At 67.2% G+C, this 13,373-nt stretch overlaps 1 protein-coding gene and 1 long non-coding RNA gene across 5 annotated transcripts; one reads left to right on the top strand and one right to left on the bottom strand.

The window, feature by feature from the left end:
• The first annotated feature begins 98 nt into the window (after window positions 1–98).
• Window positions 99–7,061, top strand: LRRC47 (leucine rich repeat containing 47). Of its 3 annotated transcripts, none has more exons than XM_079777330.1 (7): window positions 99–735; window positions 3,132–3,581; window positions 4,481–4,597; window positions 5,213–5,328; window positions 5,808–5,910; window positions 6,123–6,212; window positions 6,304–7,061. In XM_079777330.1, the coding sequence occupies exons 1-7, from the start codon at window positions 118–120 to the stop codon at window positions 6,544–6,546; spliced, it is 1,737 nt and encodes a 578-aa protein (XP_079633456.1). In that variant the 5' UTR covers window positions 99–117; the 3' UTR covers window positions 6,547–7,061. The 3 variants fall into 3 exon arrangements, 2 of the variants coding, with proteins under 2 accessions (XP_079633456.1, XP_079633457.1); XM_079777331.1 differs by having other exon boundaries at window positions 6,293–6,477; XR_013813793.1 differs by lacking the exons at window positions 6,123–6,212; window positions 6,304–7,061 and having other exon boundaries at window positions 5,213–5,737.
• A 2,677-nt stretch (window positions 7,062–9,738) lies between these two features.
• Window positions 9,739–11,805, bottom strand: LOC307103204. Of its 2 annotated transcripts, XR_013813795.1 has the most exons (4): window positions 11,704–11,805; window positions 11,392–11,452; window positions 9,976–10,160; window positions 9,739–9,830 (listed from the first exon to the last, which is right to left on the bottom strand). It is a non-coding gene; the product is annotated as an uncharacterized lncRNA (long non-coding RNA). The 2 variants fall into 2 exon arrangements; XR_013813796.1 differs by lacking the exon at window positions 9,739–9,830 and having other exon boundaries at window positions 9,892–10,160.
• Window positions 11,806–13,373: the final 1,568 nt, after the last annotated feature.

A 13,373-nucleotide genomic window follows, 5' to 3' on the forward strand; every position in this document is an offset into this window, starting at 1 on the left:
CGGCCGGAACCTGGGGCGCCCAGGTGGTCCAGGCGCCGGAGCGCTGGCCCCGCGGCTCCTTCCGGTCAGCGCCGGAAGTGACGCTGCGTACGCCGGAAGCGCGGGAGCGGCAGCGCGATGGCGGCGGCGGCGGCGGTGTCGGAGGCCTGGCCCGAGCTGGAGCTGGCGGAGCAGCAGCGGCGGCGGGAGCTGCTGCTGACGGGGCCGGCGCTGGAGGAGCGGGTGCGGGCGGCGGGCGGGCGGCTGCCGCCGCGGCTCTTCTCGCTCTCGCTGCTGCACTACCTGGAGGTGAGCGGCTGCGGCAGCCTGCGCGAGCCGGGCCCGGGCCTGGCGCGGGGCCTCCCGCAGCTGCAGAGCCTCGTGCTCCGGCGCAACGCGCTGGGCCCCGGCCTCAGCCCCGAGCTCGGCCCGCTGCCCGCGCTGCGCGTGCTCGACCTGTCGGGCAACGCGCTGGAGGCGCTGCCGCCGGGCCAGGGCCTGGGCCCCGCCGAGCCGCCGGGCCTCCCGCAGCTGCAGACCCTCAACCTCAGCGGCAACCGGCTGCGCGAGCTGCCCGCCGACCTGGCGCGCTGCGCCCCGCGCCTGCAGACCCTCAACCTCACCGGCAACTGCCTGGACTCCTTCCCCGCCGAGCTCTTCCGCCCCGGCGCGCTGCCCCTGCTCAGCGAACTGGCGGCCGCCGACAACTGCCTGCGGGAGCTCAGCCCCGACATCGCCCACCTGGCCTCGCTCAAGGTCAGCAGGGCAACCGGCGGGCGGGCGGGCTGGCTGGGCGCCGGGCTGGGAAGCGATGCGTCCCCCCATGTCCCCCCACCCAAGTAACCCCGGCCTCGGCTTCTTCCACTCCCCTCCCCAGAGCGGGGAGTGCCCAGGAGGTGGCCCAGACCCAGCTCCCCACTCCAGGACCTGGGCGAGGACGCTGAGAGGCGGCGAGGTTGACCGCCTTCCCTCCCGGGCAGTGCACTCTGCCTTCGGTGCGCCTGGCTTCGCCGTCCCCGGGCCTCTGACCCATCAGCTTGGCTGCCCCGGGGGAGACCTGAGTGTGGAGTGCGCTTCCCTGCCTGGCACGGGCCCCACTGCCAGGGGTGCCGCACGCCAAGAAGGGGTGGCACCCTGGTGTCACGGGCTGCCTGCGCTTCTAGTGACTCTTACCCAGACCCGAGGTGCTGCCCCTCTGGGACTGAGGGAGGGATGGGCGGGACGGACGTACCCAAACTTCTGGCGAGGACGAGGACCACTCCGTCCAGGGTCTCCCCCTCCTGCCAGGAGCCGTGCTCACTGTCACCCAGCGTCCCTCACGTGTGGGACTCCCCACGGCAGGTTTCACAGAGAAATTAAACTTCGAAGTGAAACCCTTTGTCCGGTGATGAGGGAAATTGAAGTTAAAAAGAAAATCCTGCCTCAGTTTTTGTTTTTTCTCCTGAGTTGCTGCCGGAGGTGGGGTTCACTCACTCAGTGGGGCCCAGGTGCCCTCAGCCGGTCTGTTGGAACAAAGACCGGTCCTGCACCCCTCCAGGGTTGGGGCGCTCTCGGTGGCACTCCAGGTGCTCAGGGTCCTTCCCAGCAGCAGGTCCCGAGTGGAACGGGGCGCCGCCTAGGCTCGGACCGGCCTGCTTTGCCCCGTGGGGGTTGTTACCTGCCAGAGGGGAGCACTTTCGAGTCCCCGTGAGTCAGGTCCAGGCAGTAGCTGGGGCCACTCCCAGGCGCTCATCCCATTGGAGCCAATATGGTTTCACGTCCTCTGGTTGGAGCGCGGCTTCCCCTGGGAGGGCCTCGCTCAGCCTCCCACCCCAGCGCGTCTGCCCAGGTCCTGAGGGGCCTCCCGCCTGCCCTGCTCTCCAGGCCCCTCCCTCGCCCTCCCTCCCTGCTGGCTCTTCACCCTGAGGCAGACCCATCCCGGCCACCCCGCCAGCCTGTTGTGGAGCAGGCATGAGGGTGCCGCTGCCCCTTTGGACAGAACAGGGACTGCTAGGCCGCCCTGACCTGACACATCAGCCCCTCCCTGCTGTCCAGGCTCGCGGGCGGGGACAGCTGGGGGCCGTGTGCAGCCTGGCTCAGGGCAGCCCTGTCACCTCTGCTGAGGTCGGGGTCCTGGGCTGGGTGCAGGCCCCGCCTCTTGGTGGGAGGAGCTGCAGGTCACCTGGGGGCGGAGACAGCCTTGTCACACCCTGTCCAGCCCAGCCTGAGGGGAGAAAGGCCTGGCGTCCATGTCGGGACAGCCCGGGGCTGGTGACCAGCAGTGGCCCCACCGCTGCTTGGACCCGTGGGCACTGAAAACCGGTCTGGCTTCTGCCCCTTTTATTTGATTCCTGGGTTTTTTTGTTGTTTCTTTAAGATATTTTTATTGATTTCAGAGAGGAAGGGGGAGAAAGAAACATCAATGATGAGAGAATCATCTATTGATTGCCTCCTGGGGATCGAGCCCACACCCCAGGCATGTGCCCTTGACCAGAATTGAACCAGGGACCCTTCAGTCCACAGGCCAACGCTCTATCCACTGAGCCACACCAGCCAGGGCTTGATTCCTGTTTTTTGTTGTTGTTGTTTTTTTTAAATATATTTTATTGATTTTTTACAGAGAGGAAGGGAGAGGGATAGAGAGTTAGAAACATCGATGCGAGAGAAACATCGATCAGCTGCCTCCTGCACACCCCCTACTGGGGATGTGCCTGCAACCAAGGTGCATGCCCTTGACCGGAATCGAACCCGGGACCTTTCAGTCCGCTGGCTGATGCTCTATCCACTGAGCCGAACCGGTTTCAGTTTGATTCCTGTTTTGAGGACAGCATCTGCCCCTGCTCTTCGGGCAGACAGTGGCCCTGCCATGTTGGCCCTGTTCCCCGTGTGCCCGCGGCGTGAGTGCGTCCTGCGCTGCGTGTCAGTGTGGAGAGACCCGTTAGCTCAGCGCCATTTGGGGGGCACCTGCTGTCACTGAAGCACCACGTGTCAAACTAGATTTTGCGTTCCCCTGTCCCTCGCTGCCCTGTTCTCTGACCTAGCCATCCACCTGAGACGCGGCTGTAGCTGTGACCCCGGGAGGCCTGAGGTCAGCGCAGGTGTTTCATGGAGACCCCTGGCCGCGTCGCCGGGGCGTGGGGTGCTCCTTGCCTGACGCGCTCTCTGCCCTGCAGACGCTGGACCTCGCCAACAACCGGCTGAGCGAGGTCCCCGCGGAGCTGGCCGACTGCCCCAAGCTCAAGGAGCTGAACCTCCACGGGAACCAGCTGAAGGACAGGCGCCTGGAGAAGATGCTGGGCAGCTGCCAGACCAAGTCCATCCTGGAGTACCTGCGGGCGGGGGGCCGCGGCAGGTGCAAGGGCAGGGCCGACCCCGAGAAGGAAGAGAGCCGGCGCCAGAGGAGGGAGCGGAGGAAGAGGGAGGGCGGGGAGGGCGGGGAGGAGGAGGTGGCCGAGGCCAGCCGGCTGCTGCTCCGCGTGCTGCACGTCTCCGAGAACCCCGCCCCGCTGACCGTCACCGCGGGCCCCGAGGTCAGGGACGTGCGGCCGTTCCTCGTGGGCGCCGTCGTGAGGGGCATGGACCTGCAGACGGGCAACGCGCTCAAGCGCTTCCTCACCTCCCAGGTGGGTGCCGGCGGCCAGCGGGTGGGTGGGGGTGAGGAGACCCCGCCTCTGCGGGCCTCAGCTCCTCTCCTGGGAAATGGGAACGCAGCCACCCTGCTCTGGGCATTGGTGAGCAGGAGGGGCCTGGGCCTCAGCCCCGGGGCTCGGGCCGCCGAGTGTGCTGGGCACCTGGAGGGCGCCTCGCACACGCAGAACCAGTGTGCCTGGCGGTGCGGGTGCGGGTGGGGTTCCTCCTGCTCCTCACCCACAGCTCTCACGGTGAGCTGGTTCTGGGGGTGGCCTTGTTGCCCTGGGACCTGGTGCTCCTCCAGTTCCGGGGTTGGTGGAGCTTCTGTAACGAGTCACTTAGTTCCACGTAAGACGGTGTCAGGATCAGCAGCTCTCGCCAGCACGTTCCCACGCGAGTCGTGCGCTCTAAGTTTTAGGAGATGAATGTCCGGATGGGTTGTCTCCGTGCTGCGTGCCCCTTTTAAAGTAGCAGGCACGTCTCTGACGTGAGGAGACGCTGGGGTGGCCGCGGGGACAGGCGGCTCTCGGAGCTCGCACGGGGCAGGAGTCCTGCCGGGGAGGGCAGAGGCAGGGCAGGCGTCCAGCGCAGAGCTGGGCGTTGGGAGGAAGAGGCTGAGGGGTCGTGTTTGAGCCGTGAGTTCAGCTGTGAGTTTTCGTTCCCGTGGCTTCTCGGAAGCCTCCAGCACTGCTCTAGCGTCAGGGACGAGGAACCGCTGGTAACGGGAAGAAGCTGTCTTCCGAGGACGGTTTCACCAGGTGGCTACTGGCGGGAGGCGGCAGGCCGAGCGGGTGGGCAGCTCCCTCCCCTCCGGCGCGCACCTGCAGGCCTGGCACACCGGCACCTCGTGCCCGCGCACGCTGCTCTGACCGCCTGCGATCTCGTGTTGCAGACGAAGCTGCACGAGGACCTCTGCGAGAAGAGGACGGCGGCCACCATCGCGACCCACGACCTCCGGGCCGTCCGCGGGCCGCTGCTGTACACCGCCCGCCCGCCGCAGGACCTCAAGGTGACCGCCCCCTCCGGGGCGCGATGGGCGGTTCTGGTGCCGGCGCGCCTGGAGGTAGCCAGGCCGCTCCTCGCCCTTGCGGCTCCCGGGGCAGGGGGCCCTGTTCACGCCCGGGCACGAGCTCCTCAGGAGGGGCCGCGAAAGGGATTCCTCATTCGCTCCCTCGCTTTCAACCAGAACATCCGGTTTACAGCCCCATCGCAAAGCCCCCGCGGGGCCTGAGCTCGGCCAGCCGTCCCGGCAGGTCCGGCCTGTTCCGTTGGCCTCTCACAGGCGTGAGGTCGGGGTGGGGAGGGCCCGGGCCTGCCTGGCGGGCGCTGCTGGCCGGCCCCTCGGCCTTCAGATCCGTAGCCTTGGGAACGCAGCTGTGTGTTGGGCGGGTTCGAGGTTAAGCTCAGTTTCAGAAGTGCCGGGGTGTGTGGGTTTGGGGGCTCCTAAGTGACCTCTGAGGCACATGTGAGCACGCGTGACGCGGGGACGGAATGGCAGCTGTGGGACAGCTGGCGCTCCCGTTGTGAAGGGGGAGGAGTAGGGGGAGGTGACGGGGCGAGGGGCCGCTGGGGTGAGTGGTTCAGAGTGTTTGCACATGAGCTGACCTGAGGTTTCACCCCAAAGATCGTCCCCCTGGGGCGCAAGGAGGCCAAGGCCAAGGACCTGGTGCGGCAGCTGCAGCTGGAGGCGGAGGAGCGGCGGAAGCAGAGGAAGCGGCAGGCGGTGTCGGGCCTGCACAGGTGCCCGCCCCGCCGTCCCGGCCTCCGTCTCGGCAGCCCCCTTAGGAGGCTCCTGGAGCTGCCCGGAACGGAGACCTCCCCGAAGTCCGTCCCCCCTGCCAGGGCCTCCCTCCGGGGCGGGGTACAAGGCGGTGCTGTGTGGCGTGGCCATGGGGGTGGCCGCTTCTGAGGGAGCCTGTGTCACCTCAGGAGGGTGGCTCTTGGCACCAAGGATGCAGGTGGTGGGGGAACCGAGCCACCCACCAGCCCTAGGGAGACGAACCCCACCCCCACCCCCAGCATTTCCCAGATCTCACAGGCGGCAAATGACCGCGGGCCTTGGCCCGCCTCCTCAGCCCAGAAGCCATCCATGCTCGCGGTTCTGGACACCGTGCCTGGAGCTGTGGGGCGTGCCCCCATCTTTCTTGGGGTCAGGGCTTGGATGTGCCGGTTTAACCTGCGGGCGCTGCGGCAGCTTCACTGTTACGGCTTCTCCGCAGATACCTCCACCTGCTGGACGGGAAGGAGCAGTACCCCTGCCTCCTGGACGCCGACGGCGACGTCATATCCTTCCCGCCCATAACCAACAGCGAGAAGACGAAGGTGGGCGGGGTGCGGGCGTCCCTGTGTCTTCCACGTGACGCGGGGCTGCGCACGGCCCAGCCTGGGGGCCACACTGTCGGCGTGCGCACAGCCCTCGGTCTGTGTCTGTCGGCTTGAGTGGCACCGTGTGAGGTTTTCCCAGGTTAACGTTGCCGTTGCTGGTGTCTGCTGTGGATAACGACTCTTCTGAAATGTTCTGGTTTCTCTTTAAGATTAAGAAAACAACTTCCGACTTGTTCTTGGAAGTGACGAGTGCGACAAGCCTGCAGGTCTGCAAAGACATCATGGACGCCCTCGTGCTGGTGAGTAGCGCCGCCTCCAGGCGATGGGCGAGGACCGCGTGGGTCTCCCGGTGTCTCCCCGGGCCACCTCTGATCTCTAGGTCGTTTGCAGAAAATGGCAGAAATCAACAAGTACACCTTAGAGAACAAAGAGGAGGGCTCAGACACCGAAGCGGACGCCACTTCCGGACCCCTCTCGGAGCCCAGGAGGCACCCCAGCACGGAGCGAGACGGGAGCGCGCCCCTGGTGGTGGAGCAGGTGCGGGTGGTGGACGAGGAGGGGCACCTGAAGGTGGTGTACCCGTCCAAGACGGACCTGGACATCGCCGCTGCCCACGTGACGGTCATCCGCTGAGAACCCGCCAGACACCTGGACAGCTCCTCCCTCTGGGGGGCTTACACACGGGGGCAGAGTTATTCGTTACCTGGTCTCTGTCCAGTTTCCAGAAGATTCTGCTGTAAAGGCGTGCCATGCTGTCACGTGCTTAAACTCTCCTGCCTCTCCAGCTCTTGCTAAGGCCTTAGATGGTAGCACATTGCCCCGTGAGAACGCGCTGGGGTCGTGTAGACACAGCTGCTCCCGGGGAACACTGTGGGCGTGGCGTTCCGTCCCCGCGGAGCCTGCGCAGTGGGCATCGCCTCTCCCACCGCTGCGTGCGCTGAGCATGCAGCGAAGGTGAAGTGGTCCCCTCTCACAACTAGCGGACGCTTAGGGGCGCGATGCAGAGGAGCACCTGCGGGCCCGGGAGCCGTTGGTGAGGTGCAGGTGGCTGCCCCGGTCCCCAGGGAGACGTGCAGGTGGTGGGGCTGCAGCATCTCACACTGGAGGTGTTTCTGGTTTTAAATGTCTCGGCAGGAAACCATGTGTCTGTGTGTGTGTGTGTGTGTGTGTGTGGGCACACGCCTGTGCCCCTTCCCGGGGCCACGTGCTTGGGTCTGGGAGCGGCCGCGGGGCCGCTGCGCAGCTGACTCCTAGCTTCCACGGCTCCGCCTGCAAAGGACCGTTTGTCCATTCTGGGGGGGGGGGGGGGCGGGGGCGTTTAGCCATCAGAACCAGACGCACGCAGGGCGTGTGAGCTCAGCCAGCCTGCTCTGCGGGACGTGGTGGTGGCTGAGGCCCGACCTGGCTCTCGACCGCCAGGCCTTCCCACCGTTGTCCTTGGGCTGACTTGGGCGAGCCGGCCACAGCTCTCCCTGCTGCTCTGCCCCCTCCCCCATCCCAGCCTGCGTAGTGTCCGTGTTGGTGCCTGGCTTACACTGCAGGACCTCGGGCAGTCAGGGCTGACGCTGGCATGGGGTGCGCGGGGCAGTGGAGCATGGAGGGGGGCCACAGCCCAGCCGCCCTCCAGGCCCCGGGGTTCAGTGGCACGTGGTGTGACAGCTGCGAACTCCATGTTGACGAGCCCCCCCGCCTGCCGCTCCTGGGGCCGCTCTCCCTGTCCTGCGTCTGTGGCAACCTTTAGTGGGGGGGCCTGCTCCTGCCCGCCGCTTTCCTGGTGGGGGCGGAGGGTCTGCGAAAGCCAGCCCAGGGCCGCTGGACCACCTGCAGCCCCGCCTCCCGGGTCTGCCCCCTCCCCGGGCCTCTGTCAGGAGAGGCTGGGCAGCGGCTCAGCAGGGGCCTAAGGACTGCCGCGTGTGTGGCCCTGGGGCCAGTCCTTCGGGTGCAGCTGGGGCCTGGGGGGTCAGGTCTCAGGCCCCACGGCCTCCGGACAGGACGCTGGCTCCTGAGCGACAGGCTGCAAGCGGATGCGCGGCTCTAGCGGGCACCGTGTCGGCCTGACATCCAGTCAGCCCCGGGAGGAGGCTTTAGGAGACCCTGTGTCCCAGGCAGCGCTGGCTCCGGCACGGGTCCCCTGCTCCCCCTCCCTGCCCGGGCACCTGCCCAGGCCGCTCATCCCTGTCCGTCAGCGAGGCCTGGAGCCCGCAGTGCAGCCGGGAAGTCGGGGAGGAGTGGGCAGGGGCTACCAGCACCCCTTCTGTCCACAGCCTCGGCCACTCCTAGCACCCCCAGAGCAGACTGGCCCCACAGAGGCCCATGCCCCTGCCCACCTCCCCACGGCCTGTCCTGGGTTGGCCAGAGGGACTAGCTGGGGCACGAGGGTGAGGCTGGGAGAGGTGGGCTAGCTGCCCCCCACACACACACTCCCTCCTGATGTGGCCAAAAGGGTGCGGAGGCCAAGACCCGAGCTGGACAGGACCCTCCCTGCGGCCCGTAACCTGCTTCCCTGAGCCCCCCTATAGCAGCCCACGGGACCCGGAGCCCTGCTCCCCTCCCTCCTCGGGTCAGAGCCAGACACCTGGACGCAGCCTCCCCTGACGTCCCTGACCCAGCCACAGGTGCCTCTGGAGGCAGCTGGGCCTGACAAGGGGGACCCCACAGGGCCCGCGAGGACAGGGGCTCCTCACCCCCCTCCTCGTCCTGAGACGCCGGCCCGGGCACAGGAGCAGGGCCGGCCCTCAGGCCCTGAGCCAGGCAGCCAGCGAGGGGCAGGCCCTCGCCACAGCCCCTCACAGCTGTCCAGGTGCCCTCCAGCTGGACAGGCACCAAGTCTCACCTGGCCCGGGGACCATGGCCATCCGTGTCTTTCATTCACAACGTTTAATGACTAATACACTCATCCCCTCCTGCCGGGCCGCCCGGGAGCACAGCCCATGGAAAGAAGGGGTGGGCCTGGGGTGAGGGTCCAGGCCGCTCCCTGCTCTGCCTGGGAAGTGGCTTCCAGGACAGGTCTTGGCCCCTGGGAGGGCGGGCAGAGGGGCACACACGGCTCCTCAACGCTCTTGGGGCCTCTGTATGGGGGTGTCTGTATACAGATGCATGTGTATAGGGGAGGGTCTGTATAGGGATGTGTGTATATGGGGGTGTCAGTATATAGATGCGTGTATTAAGGGTGTCAGTATAATGCGTGTATGTCAGTCTGTATAGGATGTGTGTGTTGGGGGGTCTATAGGGATGTGTACATATGGGGGGTTTATACAGATGCATGTATGTCGGTCTGTATACAGGTGTGTGTATATGGGAGGGTCTATAGGGGGATGCATGTATATGGGGGGAGTCGATACAGATGCATGTATGGGGGAGAGGCTGTACAGGATGTGTGTTGGGGCGCCTGAGCCCGTGGCCCCAGCCGGCACTATTTGCACTTGTGGATGAAGTAGCCGGTGACGTAGCCCAAGATGAAGATGACCCAGAAGAGGGCCAGGCCTCCCAGCATCCTCAGGGTGAGGCCCAGCCTGCCCGAGCACAGCTTCCCGGAGAGCCTAGGGCGAGAGGCCGCACGTGAGCCCTGAGTGCAGGCGGGGGGCGGGGGGGGGGGGGAGAGGGGGGGAGTAGCCCCAGGGCAGGTGGGCCCCAAAGGAAGTGGGGTGCTGGGGCGCTCTGCTGGGTGTGGGCAGCAGGAGGGAGCCCGTGGGAAGGAGCAGGGGTGGAGGACCCAGGTTTGCTCAGATGCCAGGGGAGGGGGCACCAGGGGGTGTGGAGTGGAGGCTGGCAGGAGGGACAGGTGGGCTGACCCCACTCACCTCTGCCAGCAGGAGGCCTCTTCTGGGCTGGACACAACGCCCACACTGACCTCCTCCCACCTGCTGTACTGCACGCTGGGGTCCTGGGGCTCCATGCGGGTGGGGAGCTGACGCGGCCTCACTGGGTTCACTGTAGAGCAGGACCCTGCGGACAGTGAGGGGGAGGGTGCTTTCAGGGGGAGGGTCTCCCTGGGGGCGGGGAGGGTGGAGACACACTAAGGTGGGTGGCTCCTCTACCCACACCTCTGCCTTCCGAGGTGACCAGGACCTGAGTGTTAACCCACTGGCCCAGTCACGTGGGAGGGGCCGAGTGGACATTCCTGCCCCGGAGGCTGCAAGTCCAAGAACGCCGTGCACGAGTCCACCCGGCCTGGGCCTCCGGCGCCCCGGCCAGGGCCGATGACCGCTTCCTGCTGCCCATCCCTGACAGACAGGGCCCGGCCACCTCTGGCGGTCGGGAAGGAAAGGGAGGGGGCTGCGGCTGGGACTGCTCGGCCTGTGCGGGGAGGGAGCCTGGCTGGGCTCTGGCCTGTAGCTCTCTAGCCCCTCCCAGCACTGCCCACGGGAGGAGCCGGGGCTTGGGGGCGCCTGGGCCTGCTGGGAGGACTTGGCTCAGCCCCCACCAGCCTGGGAGACGCTGACCTGGGTCCCAGCTAGTCTTGGACACAGAGGGCGCCCTGGCCCGTGTGCTCAGTGGTTAGAGCCTAGGCCCCAGGACCGTAGGGTCATGGTTTCGATTGGAACCTGGTCAGGGCATGTGTGGGAGGCAACCAGTCAACATGTCTCATCCATTTTTCTCTCTCTCCCCCTCCCCCTCCCTCCCTCCCACTCTTTCTGAAAAAGCAATGAAAAACACCCTCAGGCGAGGATTAAAAAAAGCACAGAGGACCCCTTGGCTGGGAGCAGCCAGTCCTTGCAGCCCCAGGCAGGTCTTAACCCCCGGCTCGCCGGTATTCACCCTTTCTAGGGCCAGGCCCTGGGGGAGGGGGGGGAGCCTGCCCTGCCCCGAGGCCCTGGCCCTGAGGCAGCCATTCAGAGCAGCCCCAGGCTGAGAGGCCCAGCGTGTGCAGCGGGTCCGGGCGGGCGGCCAGCCCCTGCCTCACAGCCCCTTCCCTCCCGTGGGCGGGGTTACCTTCCCGCCGCTGTGCCCGCTGCCCCCAACGTGACACCGGCTAGGACCACCTCTCCCCGGCCCTGCCGTCCGGTCACCAGGTGTGGGGGGGGGGCCGCAGGGGGAGGCTTCTGCTTTCCTGGAAGGGCCGCCACCTCCTTCCTGCTGCCTGGTGTGATGGCCGGAGCGGCGGCAGCTGCCTTGTGACCTGGATGCCCTGCCACACCAGCCGGGGGGCGGGGGGCGGGGGGGGGCGCTGCCCACTGGGGCCTCGAAAGTCAGCCCCAACCTGGCCCGGCCGGCCGGTGGGTTCTGGTCCCTCGCAGCAGGCGCGTTCCAAACAGACGGGCGCCTGGCTCAGTCCTGGTTGGACGAAGCCACCGAGGCTGGCGAGGTGCTCAGAGCCGCCCACACCGTCACACCGTGTCCCCGCGCCTGGGGCCGTGCCACCTGGCAGGGACACGCCGAGCCTTGGGCACCCCGGGGTGCCACCAGCTCCTGGGAGCGAGGGCAGCTCCACACCTTGGAGCCCTTCCCCACGAAGCACCTGAGCAGCCCACAACTTACAAAGGGGCGTCCTGCAGCCTGGGGTCCGGGGAGACGGTCAGAACCTGTGGCGGAGCTCAGCCTTAAATAGAACAGAAGGTGAGGACGGGCCCTGCGGCCTCCCCGGCTCCCCGTGGGTCAGGCCAGAACCGCGGGACGGGGACAGCGCATGGCCCGACCCCCACCCCGCACTCCCGGCCTCAGGCAGCCGCTCGCAGGCCGCGGCCTCAGAGGGACGGGGGCTGCCGCCGCCAAGGCGCCCCCACACCCCTTCCAACCCCCGCCCCCCGCACCCGGACGCACAGGAGGCTGCACCCCCACCTCGCATCTCACCTGGCGCGGACGGTCCCAGTGGCGAGAGGCTCCTGAGCCGGGGGCGGGGCCAGGTCGGGAGTCGGGAGCGGGCCCGGGGGATCCCGGCCCGGGAGGGAGCTGGGGGCGGGGCCGTGGGGGAGGGAGCTGGGGGAGGGACTTGGGGGCGGGGCCGTGGGGAGGGACCGGGGGCGGGGCCGCCGGGGTGCTGGGCCTCCGGGACTGGGACGGCTGGGCGCGCGCCTCCCCAGGACCCCGCAGGGCGGGATCGGAGCCCCTCCCCACTGATGCGGCCCCGCGGGAGGGGGGCCCGGGGAAGCCGAGCTCTGGGCGGGGCTCCGGAGCCTCCGGGGCGCCTGGGTGTGAACCCAAAGGAGGCGCTGGCCTGGGTCTCCCCGCGGCCTGCGCGGTTGCGGTTGGCCATCCGGGCTGCGGGCTGCGGGGGACCGGAGGCGGGTGCCAGGGCCGGGCAGGCAGGGCGCTGAGCGGAGCGACGCCCCGGGGCCTCCCGCACCCGCCCGAGCTCAGGCTCAGGACTGGGAGCCTCTGGGACGCGCCTGCCCGCCTCCTGGAGCTTCCGCCCGCCGCCCCCGGAGAATGGGGGTTTGTTTGCGCCAAACTGACGCCAAGAAGCGGAATCTCGCCGGATGGCGTTCTCTCTGGAGCAGGCGGTCTGCCCTCACCGGTTCCTTACGGTCCCGGTGGGCTCCGCGGCACCCACGGGCCATCAGGGAGGCGGGGGGGCGGGACCCTGGGAGTGGGTGAAAGGAACGTGATGGACACGCACCTGGTCCACAGTGGGGACCGGCTCCGGCCAGCCGTGCACAGCGGGGAGAGGATTCATGGCCGCGGCCCTGGCGTGTGGGTTGTGCCCTGGGGTCTGGAGAAGTTACCTTGGCTTTTCCAAGGCTTGTTCTCTTAGATGCAAACGGCCATGACCTGGCTCAGGGAAGGTCAAGACCGACCTTTGCAGGGAAGGTTCTAGCCTCGGACCGACGCCCGGCCACGAGCAGCTTTCAGTTAACAATTGTCATTCCTCACCTCCTATGGGGCTGCTTTCCTCTCTGCGTTTGTAAGGCCGCCACGCGGGCCTCCCCTGCGCCGGAAGGGTTTAGCTGTGGCCCCTTTTCGCCCACGGCGGGAGCAGAAGTCCCCCGCCCAGTCACCTTCCTCCGAAGGGGTCGCCCTGCACGACAAGGGCCCCAGGCGGGCAGCCCCGTGGCAGGAGCAGGGAGGGAAGTGTGGTGTGCAGTTAGACAGTCCAGGACGAAGGGCCAGTCCAGAAGGTCACCAGGGGGAAAGCCCCCTGTGGTAGCCAAGGACAATGGTAGGGGGGGCCTCGCCCCTGGGTGACCTCTCCTCCCCCAGCATCTCGCTGGGCCTGAGGTTGGGACCCCCTGACCTTCCTCCCTACCGATGGCACTGTGGACGAAAGGGGCCACATGCTGACCTGACAGCTCAGGGGAGGCCTGCGTGGCGGTCTTGCAAACTCAGAGCTAAAGTCTCCACAACGGATGGACTGAAATTAAACTTTAACTAAAAAAAAACAAAAAACCTTTAACTAAAAGCAGTTACTGTGGGCAGTCACCTCCTAGGCCGGTATCTTCCCTGACAGGTCAACCTTTATCTTAACTGAGCCCACCTGTCTTTTTGCATCTGTGATAACACACCCTTGAAATGTCTGGGTAACT

The sequence above is a fragment of the Cnephaeus nilssonii genome, assembly GCF_951640355.1.
Source record: "Cnephaeus nilssonii genome assembly, chromosome: 7".
NCBI classification, from domain to species: Eukaryota; Metazoa; Chordata; class Mammalia; order Chiroptera; family Vespertilionidae; genus Cnephaeus; species Cnephaeus nilssonii.